Source organism: Lolium rigidum, chromosome 7, assembly GCF_022539505.1.
Source record: "Lolium rigidum isolate FL_2022 chromosome 7, APGP_CSIRO_Lrig_0.1, whole genome shotgun sequence".
In the NCBI taxonomy this organism is placed as follows: Eukaryota; Viridiplantae; Streptophyta; class Magnoliopsida; order Poales; family Poaceae; genus Lolium; species Lolium rigidum.
Window position 1 is genome coordinate 8,029,446 of NC_061514.1, and position 17,097 is coordinate 8,046,542.

General features: G+C 46.9%; 1 protein-coding gene across 1 annotated transcript; it reads left to right on the top strand.

Annotated features, from left to right (window-relative positions):
- Nucleotides 1-15,023: 15,023 nt before the first annotated feature.
- Nucleotides 15,024-16,887, top strand: LOC124675465 (anthocyanidin reductase ((2S)-flavan-3-ol-forming)-like). Its single transcript, XM_047211541.1, has 5 exons — nt 15,024-15,205; nt 15,381-15,547; nt 15,827-16,030; nt 16,098-16,257; nt 16,346-16,887. The coding sequence occupies exons 1-5, from the start codon at nt 15,073-15,075 to the stop codon at nt 16,714-16,716; spliced, it is 1,035 nt and encodes a 344-aa protein (XP_047067497.1). The 5' UTR covers nt 15,024-15,072; the 3' UTR covers nt 16,717-16,887.
- The last annotated feature ends 210 nt before the right edge of the window (nt 16,888-17,097 follow it).

The window sequence follows — 17,097 nt, forward strand, 5'->3', positions numbered from 1 at the left end:
ACGTGGAGTAGGTTAATTCCGTTGTTCGAGTGCGTGCCCAAGATCTGGAACTGCTCAAGCAACAATTCCAAGAATCCTTGGCTTGGGGACCCACCACAAGAAAAGGTAGGGGAAATTGTTACTAAACCAAAGAGAGGGAATGAAACACGTTCATCGGAGAGGCCCAACCCTCGATTCTACCACTGGTAGAAAAAAGGTCTTCCGTCCAGCCCCATTAGTCGCGGAAATGCAAGAACCGCGACCAATGGGGCCTTTAGTCGCGGCTCGGTTGGCGAACCGCGACCAAAGGCCTGGGCCCAGCGCGCTCGGTGGCCAGCTGGTGGACGGGAGGGGCTTTAGTCGCGGTTGGCCAGGCCAACCGCGACTAAATATCCTCAGGCCTGGCCCAAAGGCCTTTAGTCGCGGTTGGCCAGGCCAACCGCGACTAAAGCCCCTCCCCTATATTTACCATTCAGCCCACAGCACTTAGCCATTTGGTGCCACTTCTCTTCACAAACTTCACAAGGGGGTGTAGGGTTTGCTTTTGGCTCCTTTTATGCACACAAGGTGTTTGATGAAATGTCCCAAGAGCATGAAACAAACATGATATGAAGTGTCGGAGCCACACTTGATCGAGCTTCCTCATTTATTTTTTCCTCCTCGATCGCGGTTAGCAACAACTTGAACCTTTCATATATATGTGTCATTGATAAAATATGCATATGTGTGTAGTTCATTGTTTAATTTCTATTTAGTTTAACAAATGCATGATGGTTAATTATATATTTTGTATTATAATAATGCAGATGAATCGGCAATGGATGTACGCTAACCGACTCTCCGGCGAGTTCACTACGGGTTTGAAAGATTTCCTCGTAGTTGCTAATGCGAACAAGCAGGGGGGTTTTGTTATCTGTCCATGTGTTGGCTGTAAGAATCGAAGGGTTACTCTTCCTCAAGAGAAGTTCACATGCACCTGCTTCGGCACGGTTTCATGCCAAGCTATAATTGTTGGACCAAGCATGGAGAAAGAGGGGTTATAATGGAAGAAGATGAAGAAGGGGATGACATCGATGACAGCTATCTTGATCATTTCGGTGATACTTTCATGGAGGATGTTGAAGGTGGGGAAGGTGAAGGGGAAGGTGAAGGGGAAGGTGATCAAGAAGAGGCACGTGATGAGCCCGCTGATGATCTTGGTCGGACCATTGCTGATGCACGGAGTCGCTGCGAAACTGAAAAGGAGAGGGAGAATTTGGATCGCATGTTAGAGGATCACAAAAAGTCGCTGTACCCAAGATGCGATAATGGTCTAAAAAAGCTGGGCTGCACACTTGGATTTGCTTGAGATGGAAGGCACGGGAAGGTGTAGCTGACTCGGGATTTGAAAACTTGCTGAAAATGTTGAAGAATATGTTTCCAAAGAATAACGAGTTGCCCTCCGAGTACGTACGAAGCAAAGAAGGTTGTCTGCCCTCTAGGTTTAGAGGTTACTGAAGATACATGCATGCATCAACGACTGCATCCTCTACCGCGGTGAATACGAGAATTTGAATGAATGCCCGGTATGCACTGCATTGCGTTATAAGATCAGAGGCGATGACCCTGGTGACGATGTCGAGGGCCGAAACCCCGGAAGAAGGTTCCCGCCAAGGTGATGTGGTATGCTCCTATAATACCACGGTTGAAACGTCTGTTCAGGAACAAAGAGCATGCCAAGTTGTTGCGATGGCACAAAGAGGACCGTAAGTCGGACGGGGAGTTGAGACACCCCGCTGATGGAACGCAATGGAGAAAGATCGACAGAGAGTTTAAAGATTTTGCAGCTGACGCAAGGAACATAAGATTTGGTCTAAGTACGGATGGCATGAATCCTTTGGCGAGCAGAGCTCCAGCCATAGCACTGGCCCGTGACTCTATGCATCTACAACCTTCCTCCTTGGTTGTGCATGAAGCGGAAGTTCATTATGATGCCGGTGCTCATCCAAGGTCCGAAGCAACCCGGCAACGACATCGATGTGTACCTAAGGCCATTAGTTGATGAACTTTTACGGTTGTGGGGCAGACCTGGTGTCCGTGTGTGGGATGAGCACAAAGAAGAGGAATTTGACCTACGAGCGTTGCTTTTCGTAACCATCAACGATTGGCCTGCTCTTAGTAACCTTTCGGGACGAGTCAAATAAGGGATACAATGCATGCACGCACTGCTTACATGAGACTGAAAGTGTACATTTGCCAAATTGTAAGAAGAACGTGTACCTGGGGCATCGTCGATTTCTTCCGAAAATTCATCCAGTAAGAAAGCGCGGCAAGCATTACAACGGCAAGGCAGATCACCGGCCGAAGCCTGCGGAACGCACTGGTGCTGAGGTATTTGATATGGTCAAGGATTTGAAAGTCATCTTTGGAAAGGGTCCTGGCGGACAATCAATTCCGAAGGGAGCTGACGGGCACGCACCCATGTGGAAGAAGAAATCTATATTCTGGGAGCTAGAATATTGGAAAGTCCTAGATGTCCGCTCTGCAATCGACGTGATGCATGTTACGAAGAATATTTGCGTGAACCCTGCTAAGCTTCTTGGGCGTGTATGGGAAGACAAATGATACAAAGGAAGCACGGAAGGACCAGCAACTTTTGAAAGACCCTGATGACCGGCATCCGGAATGGTTTCAAGGTCGTGCCAGCTACGCTCTGACCAAAGAAGAGAAGGTCATCTTTTTTGAATGCCTGAGCGAGTATGAAGGTCCCGTCTGGATTCTCGTCCAATATAAAGGGAATAATAAACATGGCGGAGAAAAAGTTCCAAAACCTGAAGTCTCACGACCGCCACGTGATTATGACGCAATTGCTTCGATTGCTTTGAGGGGCTCCTGCCGGAAAATGTTCGAGTAGCCATTGTGAAGCTATGTGCATTCCTCAATGCAATCTCTCAGAAGGTAATCAATGCAGAAGTTCTACCACGGTTACAGAACGATGTGGTCCAATGTCTTGTCAGTTTCGAGTTGGTGTTCCCGCCATCTTTCTTCAATATTATGACGCACCTCCTGGTTCACCTAGTCGAAGAGATTTCCATTCTCGGTCCTGTATTTCTACACAATATGTTCCCCTTCGAGAGGTTCATGGGAGTATTAAAGAAATATGTTCGTAACCGTGCTAGGCCGGAAGGAAGCATCGCCAAGGGCTATGGAAATGAGGAGGTAATTGAGTTTTGTGTTGACTTTGTTCCCGACCTTAAGCCGATTGGTCTTCCTCGATCGCGGCACGAGGGGAGACTAAGTGGAAAAGGCACGATCGGAAGGAAATCAACGATATGTATGGACGGCCATTCTCTGACTGAAGCACACCACACAGTTCTGACCAATTCCTTCTTGGTGGCTCCGTACTTTGAGAAACACAAGAATATTTTACGCTCGGACAACCCGGGGAAGCCTGAATCCTAGATTAGGAAGGCCCACATGGAGACTTTCGGCAGTTGGTTGAGAAAACATTTAATGAGTGACAATGTTGTTGTAGATCAGCTGTACATGTTGGCCAAGACACCATCTTCGACTATAACGACTTTCAAAGGGTACGAGATAAATGGGAATACATTTTACATGATCGCCCAAGATAAAAAGAGCACCAACCAAAACAGTGGTGTCCGCTTTGATGCAGCAACCGAGAATGGGCAAAAGGTCACTTATTATGGTTACATAGAGGAGATATGGGAACTTGACTATGGACCCTCCTTCAAGGTCCCTTTGTTCCGGTGCAAATGGTTCAAGCTAACGGGAGGTGGGGTAAAGGTGGACCAGCAATACGGAATGACAATGGTGGATTTCAACAATCTTGGTTACCTTGACGAACCATTCGTCCTAGCGAAAGATGTCGCTCAGGTTTTCTATGTCAAGGACATGAGTAGCAAACCGAGGAAACGGAAAGATAAGAAAACGATCGGTACATCATGCGATGATCCAAAGCGCCACATTGTTCTTTCGGGGAAAAGAAACATCGTGGGAGTGGAGGACAAGACGGACATGTCGGAAGATTATAATATGTTTGGTGAAATTCCGCCCTTCAAAGTGAACACCGACCCAAGCATTAAGTTAAATGATGAGGATGCTCCATGGATACGGCCCAATCGTAAGCAAGCGGGGACACAAGGGAAGAAATGATGTGTAATAATTTATTGTACCAAACTTTGTTGAATGGATCATGTGAATTATATTGCCCGTGATGTGTTTGGTGTCCATTTTCAAATGATTCGATTGATTCGAGATAGCACTGATGATACATGAAATTTGGAGTGATTTAGTCATACTCCTGCCTAGGTGTATAATATGCATACTCGTAGTCTTCATAGTCGCCGCCGTTGTACTGGTAGTCGTCGCCTTCTAAGTTGCCGTCGTCGTCGTCGCTGCTGTCGTCGCTGTCGTCGGGCGGCGCTCGTGGCTCAAACTGAGGGTAGCGCAGGCGAGGGATATCGCCGGCCGTGATGTAGTCCATGACGCTCTGCAGAGTCCGGCCGTACCACCATAGCCGACGGCCGGCCTCGTGGAAGTTCCCGAGAGGCGGACCGTCCTCCTCATACCTGGCAAGCGCCCTCTCACGCCGATTGATGAAGAAGGCGTCCCACGTATGCTGGTTATCGGGATGCCAGCGGGGATTCATCCGCTGCTCCGGCGTGAGGTCGAGGTAGTAGTGGTTCGTGATGGCCGCCCGGCGCGCGCAGCACCTCGAGGGACGGGAGGGACCGGCACGCCGCCGACGCTTAGGCTCCGGCCGGCGGGGACGCGGTAGCCCGGTGGGCAAGGGTAGTTCGAGGCGCAAAGCTCCTCCACCTGCTGGTAGGTTAGAGTGGGTGCGGTGGAAGCCATGAGAGAGTGATGAGAGATTGTAGAGATGTGATAATGCTGGCCAAGCCGGGCAACATATATGTAGTGAGAAATGGCGGGAAAAATGGGAGCGGGAAGACAGGAGGCGGGAAGAAAGTGGCGGGAAGAAAGAGGCGGGAAGAAAGAGGCGGGAAGAAATTGGCGGGAAGAAAGAGGCAGGAAGAAAGAGGCGGGAAGACAGGGAAGAAATGGCGGGAAGAAGAGGAATCCAGAGCTGGTCATCTAATCTTTAGTCTCGGCTGGTGGGTGCAACCGGGACTAAAGGTGGTTTTGTATCATCTAATAAAGCCGTCGGTGGGATAAGGACGTTCGGGTAAGCTTTAGTCCCGGCTGGTGGGTGCAACCGGGACTAAAGGTGGTTTTTGTGTCATCTAAGAAAACCGTCGGTGGGATAAGGATGTTTGGGTAAGCTTTAGTCCCGGCTGGAGGGTGCAACCGTGACTAAAGCTGTCGGCAGGATAAGGACGCGTGGGTGGACGCACTGCTCGATGAGATAAATCATGTAGCGCACGATGCCCTGTCGGAGGAACAAGACAAAGCAGAAGCGGTGCCGTGCCTATAAAAGGAGCATCGATACGCCCTGGCAAGCAGGCCAACAAGCCAACCTAGCAGGTAGGGAGAGAGTTTCATCCCCATGGATGGAGTAAAGGGTTGGAAAATCTCCCGTGGCGCAACTTCTCGAAGATGTCGTCGGTGCACACGCCCTACGACATCTTCGGAAGTTGCTCCTCGGAATTTTTTCTGCAAGCCCGTGAAAGAGGGGGACGGGAAGACAGAGGCGGCCGGGAAGAACTAGCGGGAAGAGGGGGCCGGAAAGACAGAGGTGGGAAGAGGGGGCCGACGGAAAGACAGAGGCGGGAAGAGGGGCCGGCGGAAAGACAGAGGCGGGAAGAGGGGCCGGCGGAAAGACAGAGGTGGGAAGAGGGGGCCGGCGGAAAGACAGAGGCGGCCGGGAAGAACTGGTGGGACGAACTGGTGGGAAGAGGTAGGCGAAAAGATTTTTAAATGAATTAGTTTTATTTTTCTAAATTTTTTGATATATTATTTGTATTTTTAAGATTTTGAAATGAATTATTTTTATTTTTCTGAATTTTTTAATTTATTATTTGTATTTTTATCATTTAAAATTGAATTAGTTTTATTTTTCTGCATTTTTTGATATATTAATTGCATTTTTAAGATTTTGAAATGAATTAGTTTTATTTTTCTTAATTTTTTGATATATTATTTGTATTTTTCACATTTTGAAATGAATTAGTTTTATTTTTCTGAATTTTTTGATATATTATTTGTATTTTTAAGATTTTGAAATGATTAATTTTATTTTTCTGAATTTTTTGATATATTATGTTGTATTTATAATATTTAGAAATGGAAAGAATTTCGAAAAAGGCCTTTAGTCGCGGTTAGCCTGGCCAACCGCGACTAAAGCTCATTTCCGCGGGAACCGCAAAAACGGGCGAAAAATGGGCTTTAGTCGCGGTTGGTGTGGCCAACCGCGACTAAAGGGTACCCTTTAGTCGCGGTTGGTGACCCCAACCGCGACTAAAGGTCCATGCTTATAAAAACTCGCGCGCGCGGTTCCACTTCATCTTCTTCGCCTCTCGAACACGGCGACAGGCTGCCGCCGCGCCGATTCGCTCCGATCATCCGCCGCGCGCTCTCGTCGCCGCGTCGACCTCGCTGCCGACAGGCTGCCGCGCCGCCGAACTCCAACGCCGCCGCCCTCCGTCTGCGCCGCCCCGGCCCGTACGTACTCGATCTCTGCCGCGCCGGCCCGCCGCCTTCCGTGACGCCGCGCCTCCTCCGCCTTCTCCTCCGCCGCGCTACACCACGACGCCGCGCGCTGGCGGCGGCGCCGCTTCCGCGTGGCTGCGCGCGTGCCGCCACATACACTCCGCCGGCCGCCGCCACACCTTCCGGCCACTGAAAGTTATTATGAGAGAGGGAGATATGTTTATATGCATCTTAATAATATTAAGTTTCCCCTCTTTATGTTGAGAATCTTTAAGTTACTCGTGTTTTATCCTCTTATGCTTGTCACTTTGCTCTTCATGAATTCATTTGTGTATAAGATTCTTCTGCATAGGAAGCATGTTAGGCTTAAAAGTGTTTTGAATTGCCTCTTGAAGCTCTCTTTTGCTTCAAATACTATTTCTTGCGGGTGCATCACCAAAATTGCTTGAGCCCATCTTAATGGCTATAAAGAAAGAACTTCTTGGGAGATAACCCATGTGTTATTTTGCTACAGTACTTTGTTTTATATTTGTGTCTTGGAAGTTGTTTACTACTGTAGCAACCTCTCCTTATCATGTTTTTGTGCCAAGTAAAGTTTCTATGTCAAAGTTGATGTTATATTTGGGATCGCTGCGCAGAAACAGCATTGCTGTCTGTCACGAATCTGGGCACAGTTCTCTGTAGAAAATTCCAAAAAATCTGCCAATTTACGAGCGTGATCCTCAGATATGTACGCAACTTTCATTAGTTTTGAGTTTTTCCATTTGAGCAAGTCTGGTGCCAGCTTTAAATTCGTCTTTACGGACTGTTCTGTTTTTGACAGATTCTGCCTTTTATTTCGCATTGCCTCTTTTGCTATGTTGGATTCATTTCTTTGATCCATTAATGTCCAGTAGCTTTATGCAATGTCCAGAAGTGAAAAGAATGTTTGTGTCACCTCTGAACATGTGAATTTTTGATTATGCACTAACCCTCTAATAAGTTTGCTTGAAGTTTGGTGTGAAGGAAGTTTTCAAGGGTCAAGAGAGGAGGATGATATACTACGATCAAGAAGAACGAAAAGTCTAAGCTTGGGGATGCCCCGGTGGTTCATCCCTGCATATTTCAAGAAGACTCAAGCATCTAAGCTTGGGGATGCCCAAGGCATCCCCTTCTTCATCGACAAAGTATCAGGTTCCTTCTCTTGAAACTATATTTTTATTCTGTCACATCTTATATACTTTACTTGGAGCGTCTGTGTGCTTTTATTTTTGTTTTTGTTTTGTTATCTTAGTTCTCTGAATAAGTTTATGATTGTTTGGGAGAGAGACACGCTCCGCTGGTTCGTATGAACACATGTGTTCTTAGCTTTTAATTTTCATGGCGAAGGTTGAAACTGCTTCGTTAATTGTTATATGGTTGGAAACGGGAAATGCTACATGTAGTAATTGGTGTAATGTCTTGAATAATGTGATACTTGGCAATTGTTGTGCTCATATAGATCTTGTTTAAGCTCTTGCATCATGTACCTTGTACCCATTAATGAATAATTACATAGAGCTTGTTAAAATTTGGTTTGCATGATTGGTCTCTCTAAGTCTAGATATTTTCTCGGTTGAGGTGTTTGAACAACAAGGAGACGATGTAAAGTCTTATAATGCTTACAATATGTTTATATGTGAGTCTTGCTGCACCATTTTATACTTGAGTTTGCTTCAAATAACCTTGCTAGCCTAAACCTTGTATAGAGAGGGAATACTTCTCATGCATCCAAATACTTGAGCCAATATTCATGCCATTTGTGTCCACCATACCTACCTACTACATGGTATTTCTCCGCCATTCCAAAGTAAATTGCTTGAGTGCTACCTTTAAACAAATTCAAAAGTTATTACCTCTTATTTGTGTCAATGTTTTATAGCTCATGAGGAAGTATGTGGTGTTTATCTTTCAATCTTGTTGGGCAACTTTCACCAATGGACTAGTGGCTTCATCCGCTTATCCAATAATTTTGCAAAAAGAGCTGGCAATGGGATTCCCAGTCCCAAATTAATTAACAAAAATAGACACTCCTCCATGGTATGTGATTGTTGGACGGCACCCGAAGGATTCGGTTAGCCATGGCTTGAGAAAGCAAAGGTGGGGAGGAGTGTCATCATAATAAAACTAAAATTAAAAGGCACTCCTTCGTGGTATGAGATTGTTGGCGAGGCACCCGAGGATTCGGTTAGCCATGGTTTGTGAAAGAAAGGTTGGAAGGAGTGCCACCCAAAAATAAAATAAAATGGGAGCCGCTCTTTGAAGGTTTGTTTGGCAAGGGGGTTAGAGTACCCGCTACCATTCGTTGACAACAACAAACACTCCTCAAAACTTTACTTTTATGCTCTCTATATGTTTTCAAAATCAAAGTTCTAGCACAAATATAGCAATCGATGCTTTCCTCTTTGAAGGACCATTCTTTTACTTTATTGTTGAGTCAGTTTACCTATTCTTTCTATCTTAGAAGCAAACACTTGTGTGAACTGTGTGCGTTGATTCTTACATGTTTACATATTGCACTTGTTATATTACTTTGTGTTGACAATTATCCACGAGATATACATGTTAAAGTTGAAAGCAACCGCTGAAACTTATATCTTCCTTTGTGTTGTTTCAAAGCTTTCTACTAAGAATTTATTGCTTATGAGTTAACTCTTATGCAAGACTCATTGATGCTTGTCTTGAAAGTATTATTCATGAAAAGTCTTTGTTATATGATTCATTTGTTTACTCATTGTCTTCATCATTGCTTCGAATCTCTGCATTTATCTCATGTGCTTTACAATAGTATGATCAAGGTTATGATGGCATGTCACTTCAGAAATTATCTTTGTTATCGTTTTACCTGCTCGGGACGAGCAGAACTAAGCTTGGGGATGCTTGATACGTCTCAAACGTATCTATAATTTCTTATGTTCCATGCCACATTATTGATGATATCTACATGTTTTATGCATACTTTATATCATATTATGGCATTTATTGGACTAACCTATTAACAAGATGCCACAGTGCCAGTTCCTGTTTATTATGTCTGTTTATTGCAGAAAAGGCCCAAAAACCAAAGTGCTCGGAAAAATCCAGAAAAATTACAGAAATTTTATTTCATCGGAAGACTCACGGAGCCAGAAGGGCAAGCCAGGGGGAGGCCCAGGGCCTCCTCCCCATAGGCCGGCGCGGCCTGGAGGGTGGTCACCCCACCCTGTGGTGTGGGCCCCTCGGGACTCTTCCGACTCCGACTCTTCGCCTATTTAAGCCGTCGTGACCTAAAACTTCGAGACCTCTTCACGAAACTCCGAGAAAACATCCGGGGCGCCGCCACATCGCGAAACTCCAATTCGGGGGACGAAGTCTCTGTTCCGGCACCCTGCCGGACGGGGAATTGCCCCGGAGTCATCTCCACCGCCGTCTCCACCGCCATCTTCACCGCCATCGCTGTCTCCATGATGAGGAGGGAGTAATTCACCCCCGGGGCTGAGGGCTCCGCTGTAGCTATGTGGTTCATCTCTCTCTTTATGTGATCTAGTTGAATATTATCTATGTGCTACTCTAGTGATGTTATTAAAGTACTCTATTCCTCCTCCACGTGTGTAATGGTGACAGTGTGTGCACCGTGTGAGTACTTGGCGTAGGCTATGATTATGATCTCTTGTAGATTATGAAGTTAATTATTGCTATGATGGTATTGATGTGTATTATTCCTCCTACATATGCATGATGGTGATAGTGTGCATGCTATGTTAGTTCTTGGTGTAATTATGTTGATCTATCTTGCACTCTAAGGTTATTTAAATATGAACATTGCATTGTGGAGCTTGTTAACTCCGGCATTGAGGGTTCGTGTAATCCTACGCAATGCGTTCATCATCCAACAAAAGAGTGTAGAGTAGTCCTATTATGTGATCATTGTTGAGAGTGTCCACTAGTGAAAGCGGGATCCCTAGGCCTTGCTTCCAAGCATCGAATCTCCGTTTGTTTACTTGTTTTGTTGCATGTTTACTCGCTGCCATATTTTATTCAGATTGCTATTACCACTCATATACATCCATATTACTTGTATTTCACTATCTCTTCGCCGAACTAGTACACCTATACACCTGACAAGTGTATTTGGTGTGTTGGGGACACAAGAGACTTCTTGCTTTGTGATTACAGGGTTGCTTGAGAGGGATATCTTTGACCTCTTCCTCCCCGAGTTCGATAAACCTTGGGTAATCCACTTAAGGGAAACTTGCTGCTGTTCTACAAACCTCTGCTCTTGGAGGCCCAACACTGTCTACAAGAATAGAAGCACCCGTAGACATCACACTCCACCACAACAACCCCATTCCAGATGGCTATGCTCGTGTCACGGTGGAGGAAATAGTCCCAGGGTTTGAGGACCTGGAGATTGACATTGCTACACCCGAAGGGGAGAGAAGACTTGGAGGTGTCAAGCGCCAGTTTATTCTCTGGAAAAAGAAGTTTATCAAGTTTCCAGACGAGGCGCCAAGGCGAACAAGTCCACCCCCCTCCGGTGGTGGTGGCGGCGGCGGCGGCGGTGGTGGTTCACCTAGTACACCTCCTTCACGTCAGCCGACGCCGCCCCCCAATTCACCTCCGGCGGGTAAGCAGACGCCGCCCCCCAGTCCTCGTCCGGCGGGTGATCAGACGTCGCCCCCCAATCCACCTCCGGCGAAGAAGCAGAGGCAGTCTTGGGTTATTAACCCGGAGCCTTATGTACCTGCAACCACAAAGATACCAGAGCCATCACTGAAGCCTCTCCCCACAAGGCCTTGGGAACGTATTGCCGAGGAAGTCGACGCACACGCGTCTGCTGATTATGAGAAATGGAAGGCGGACTGCAAGAAGAAAAGAGAGCCCGAGCCCAAGCAAGTATTTTCTGAGAAGGAAAAGAGCTGGGCTAAGTCATTTTTGAACACACCGTCCCAAGCCGCGAAGAATATGCCTGACGACTATGAACGTGAACTTCGTATTCAAGCACTCGCGGTCAAGAGGAAACAAGAGTTGGCGGAGAAGCAGGAGGAGGCCGAGAAAGAATTACAAAGCAAAAATGGGGGGAAACAAGTTGCCCAGCTCGGGGAACAAAGTAAACAATCGATCGCCCCGCTCATAGTGAAAGCCGCCGGTCCGGATGCCCCCGATATCATAGCAGCTGCGGCAGCTGCGGGATTGACTGTAGCGAGTGCCACAGAACAAGCGACCAACTTAGGTCTGACTCTTCGTGCACTGTTAGGCCTTGATGAGGCGCCAATGAAGGACGTAGTATTTACATATGTGCCGAATGGTCCTCTCGTCGAGCCTGCGCAGGAAGAGGATCTACCTCGACAAATGAAAGGTCTACTAAATTGGTACAAGGGTTACATAAAACTTAAAAACGCCAGAGAATATATTTATGCGGAAGTTAGACATGAGCATCACTTCAAACATTACTATATAACAATTCATCGGAGTGAATTGTTCCAGCTGTTCAATCTGCGCGACCTCGACAAATCTATCATCAGTTGCTATGTTCTGTAAGTGATTTATTAATTTCTACCCCATCTCATTCATTGCTCGCACTATAAATATATATATTGTCCTAACTATCTTGTTGTGTACGCTATTATGCAGAATGAAGAAGCGGGAAATGCGAATAAGGCGCACCCATGATGTTGGGTTCATTGACCCACAAATCGTTAATTCATATGTGTTAGAACACCACCCCGCCGACGTGGAGGATGACCTGTGGCGGTTTCTTATAAAACAGGAACTCAAAAGTGATATTCTATTTCCTTACCATTTTGGGTGAGTGTTTACTGTCTTGAGCACATTCTCTTTTGTTTACTCCATGCATGGTATGTGGCTAATCGATGAGTTATGCATGACTGTGCATGTATCGTGTCCGCGGGTTCCACTCGGATTCTCGCTAGTAATTCAAATTCAGAACTCCACAGTTCTCGTCCACGACTCTCTGAATATGGATCCGAAGCATTGGGCCGACATGAGAAAAATGATGCAAAAGTAATTACTTTCATTCGTTTGCGCTCTATATCGATCGGCCTATTTCGTTCATCATTTCCTAATATCAAGTAACTAATTAATAACTCTCTTGTTCATTTAATTTTCTTTGCCTCGTAGGGTTTGGAGACGGTTCGTAGATCAAAAGGTCGGTGAATTCAAAAAGAGCTACAATTTAAAAGGGCAAAGACTGCGACTAGGGATATTCAGCCACCGGGGACCAATCTATGTGGATACTATGTTTGTGAGAGGATCCGGAGATACACCACCGAGCGGCAGCCGTCCGAGAACAACATCAAGAGGAATAACCTCCGGACGACGCTTAGTCCGAAGCTCGCTTCCGACCACTTCAAGAGGAACTAGCTGGATGGTTCGCGAGGGAAGTCATCGATCCTAGAGGAGAACACTATGTAGAGGACGTAGAACTTTATATGCACTAAATTATGTATGGAAACTTGTTCAAAATTGTATATGGTCATCCGATATTGAATATATATTGTATATTCCTCTTGAATTCTTTTTGGTTCTATGTATGTAGTACTGTAGAATATGTGAAACTCCTTCAAAATTAAAATAAAACACAAAAGAAAATAAAACAATACAAATTAAAAAGAAACTAGGTTTAGAGGGGGTGCTAAAACCCTAAACCTGCGGCGGCCTTTAGTCGCGGTTGGCCAGGAGAACCGCGACTAAAGGTCCTCCGCCCCGAAGGACTTTTGGCGGCCACGTGGAGGCGCCTTTAGTCGCGGTTCGTAAGGAACCGCGACTAGGGGGGGGGGGCTTTAGTCGCGCTTGCTTGGTCGCGGTTGCGCAACCGCGACCAATGGCAGTTGCGAACCGCGACCGAAGCCGTTTTTTCTACCAGTGTGCAACCCATAATGGCTTAGCCCAAATATAGGTGCTAGGGTTTCGCTACTAAAGCCAGCATTTGTCGACAGATCAAGGCATCCAAGAGGACAAACAAACTAGTGGCGGCTTCTCTCCCTCCCATCCTTGGCTTTAATTCACCAGATCCCTTTCTTGCTTCCTACAAAATTTGAGAACTAAACTTGTAACAGAGAGATATCTAGATCATATCGTAGCTACTAGCAATTGGTGCCGAGTCGCCATGGACAAACCCACGTTAAGCTAAGCGGGGCCTGCTCAATTTCTATTCTTTTGTTCTTTGAATAGCCAAAAAAACCATGTCTCCCACTCATTTTGGCCCGCAGTCAATTTTTCGTAAACCTATGCATTTTAAAAATTTGATCATTTTTCAAACTTGAACATTGTCCAAATTAAACATTCATTTGATTTCTTGATTTTTTTTACATATTTTACAAATTTAAGCATTTTTTTGAATTTTAAGATTTTTTAATCTTACATGAAGAACGAACAGAAAAGAAAAGAAAACGAAACATGATTGAAAGGAAATAGAAAAACCATCATAGCGCCTAACTAGGCCCGCATGCGGTACCCGTCGACCTGGTCGACATATAGGATTTGCCGTGCGGGACCCTTCAGAGATCCCCATAACAGCCGCCTGAAGGTTTCATGGCACCACCATCAGGAATCTAATTTTCTCCTCCCATCTTTCGGCCTCTCAACTGTCTAGCGGCAGCCGATGATTGGCGACTGAGGAGTTGATTGGAGGTAGCTGCCGGAGGATGAATCAGTTCTCTTATTGCTGAAGTCTAAGTGGTTCTCTAATTCCCCCGTAATCAAGCCATCCGTAAGGAACAAAGTTTACATTTGCAATGCTTTCTGCTAATATTTCTAGGTAGTCGATTGGCTTGTGGTGAAAAGCAGAGCAACAGACAGATTGATGCATGGACATCTAGGGAACCATGGACTGCAATTGGGCAAAAAAAGATGGAAATGAAAGTTAAGCACGATGGATTCTTATCATTTTCTGGAACATTTTGTATCATAGCTCTAGATAGAGTAGCCCCCATCGACATATTTTCCTAGATTCAGCGTTGGGTTTCAGTATTTCAATGTTATATTCCTCAAGGATTCAATGTCTGCATCGTATTGAACACTATGTTCTGTACCCCTGCTCATGGAAGCACTCTTTTTAGACCAACCTTACATGTGACGCATCTACTGTTTATGGAATGGAAGGTATCATAAACCACTTCACAAAAAAACAGACAAAAGAAAAGGGGAAATCTCTATCAGCAATTGACTACTCAGTGAGTCACGAGGCAATCGGTCCAACAGGTAGGTAGGACTATTTGTTGAGACGTGGAGTAGGTTGAACACAGCGCCAAAATAGGTTTAATGTCGCATTTTAATGCTGGGTACTAGTATATATTAGTACAAAATATCTCCGGTGTACACAAATAAATGAGAACCATTAGTTATAAGTAGTACTTCCGAATAATCGTGGTCAGTTAGCTTTCCGAATAAAATTATCCTAGTGCGTGCAGTGCGAACGACACTTTAGCTCGCGCGGGCAGGAACCCACCGACGGGCGATACGATGGCGGCCGCAGGTGATGGGAGCAGGAGGAAGACGGCGTGCGTCACCGGAGGGAACGGGTACATCGCGTCGGCGCTCGTGAAGATGCTGCTGGAGAAGGGATACGCCGTGAAGACGACCGTCAGAAACCCAGGTTAGATCGACCACTCTTCAGTCCAGTGTGACTTCGGCTGTTCCTTTCGCCACAGGGAAGGAAATATGTATGTGCTCGATCTCTAGCAGCTGCTGCAGTGAGAATTTATTGGAATTTTGTTGGCCTCTGAAACAGAAATTGATAAAGGCGTTCTGGTCTGAATTTTTGATTTCAGATGACATGGAGAAGAACTCCCACCTCAAGGATCTGCAAGCGCTGGGCCCCTTGGAGGTGTTCCGCGCCGACCTGCAAGAAGAGGGCAGCTTCGACGACGCCGTGGCCGGCTGCGACTACGTCTTCCTCGTCGCCGCTCCGGTGAACCTCAAAACAGAGAACCCCGAGGTAAAGATCAGCCGTCACGCCACTGTCAGACTGTCGTCGGAGTCAATTATCTGTCACTCACTGTCGGACTCTGGTGGCTGTCGTCGGAGTCAATAAGTTGTAACACCACTGTCAGACTGTCGTCGGTGTGAATTATTTCTTCCTTCGTCTAGTACTTAGCACGCATTCTTCAGGCTGTCACAGTGTCACCCACTCTCAGGCCGTGGAGGCACCAACTACGGAGTACAGACACTTGCACTCACAATCGCAAACTGTTTCTAACTCGTTTGGTAATGGCAGAAAGACATGGTGGAGCCTGCCGTCGGAGGAACTCTGAACGTGATGAGGTCGTGCGTGAGGGCAGGGACGGTGAAGCGCGTTGTCCTGACATCGTCGGTGGCGTCCGTCTCCGCCCGTCCTCTGCTGCAAGGCGACGGCCATGTCCTGGACGAGGAGTCCTGGTCCGATGTCGACTTCCTCAGAGCCAAAGCGACCGGTCACTGGGTACGCACAATCAGCCGATTATCTCCGCGTGGATAAAACCATGACACGATTTTGAGTACGTTTGCAGGCGTACCCTGTGTCGAAGGTGCTTCTGGAGAAGGCGGCGAGCGCGTTCGCGCAGGAGAGCGGCATCAGCCTGGTCACCGTGTGCCCCGTCGTCGTGGTGGGCGCGGCGCCGGCGGTGAAGGTCCACACCAGCGTCCCCGACGTCCTCTCCCCGCTATCCGGTGAGCCCTGAAACAAATTTAATATGCAGTGATAAAACAATCTGAACCTTCAGCGATGAGCAGCGTGTGTGTGACGAAATGATTTCAGGCGACGAAGCCAAGATCCGCATCCTGCAGCAAATCGAGACGGTGTCCGGCTCGATCTCGTTGGTCCACGTCGACGACCTCTGCCGCGCCGAGGTGTTCCTCGCCGAGAAGGAGGCGCCGGCGGCTGGGCGGTACATCTGCTGCAGCCTCAGCACCACCGCCGGCGTGCTCACCAGCTTCCTGTCCGTCAAGTACCCGCAGTACAAAGACAGGACCGACCGGTTCAGTGGTTCCCCCGAGAAGCCGAGAGTGCGCATGTCGTCGGCGAAGCTTGTCGCAGAAGGGTTCGAGTACAAGTACAAGACCCTCGACGAGATATACGATGATGATGTCGTCGAGTACGGCAGGGCCTTGGGAATCCTTCCGTACTGATTGATACGCGAACGCGACGAGGCACTCCATCTATCTCTACATCTCACGATCAAGTGAGATGCGCTTGCAATAAGTCTATCCTCCGTATCTCTCGATAATAATACTATATATTTTCTTTATCAAAAAGATAAGTCTAGCCTCCTCTTAAGTACAAGTATGCTGGAATGGGGACATACTTCAGGGTGCAAACGGACGTGGGCTGTCTGCGGCGGCCCACAGCCCGCTCCTCAAATAACCGTGCGCGGACGCCCGCAGTAGATAAGACTAATTAAGTTGGATTAAGCGGCGAATCAAACGGCCCACTTACGAGCCCGCATGTCCTGCAGATGTGGTGGAGCTACCAACCCCTTCCCAGCCATGGCGATGGCGCTCTCAGTGGAG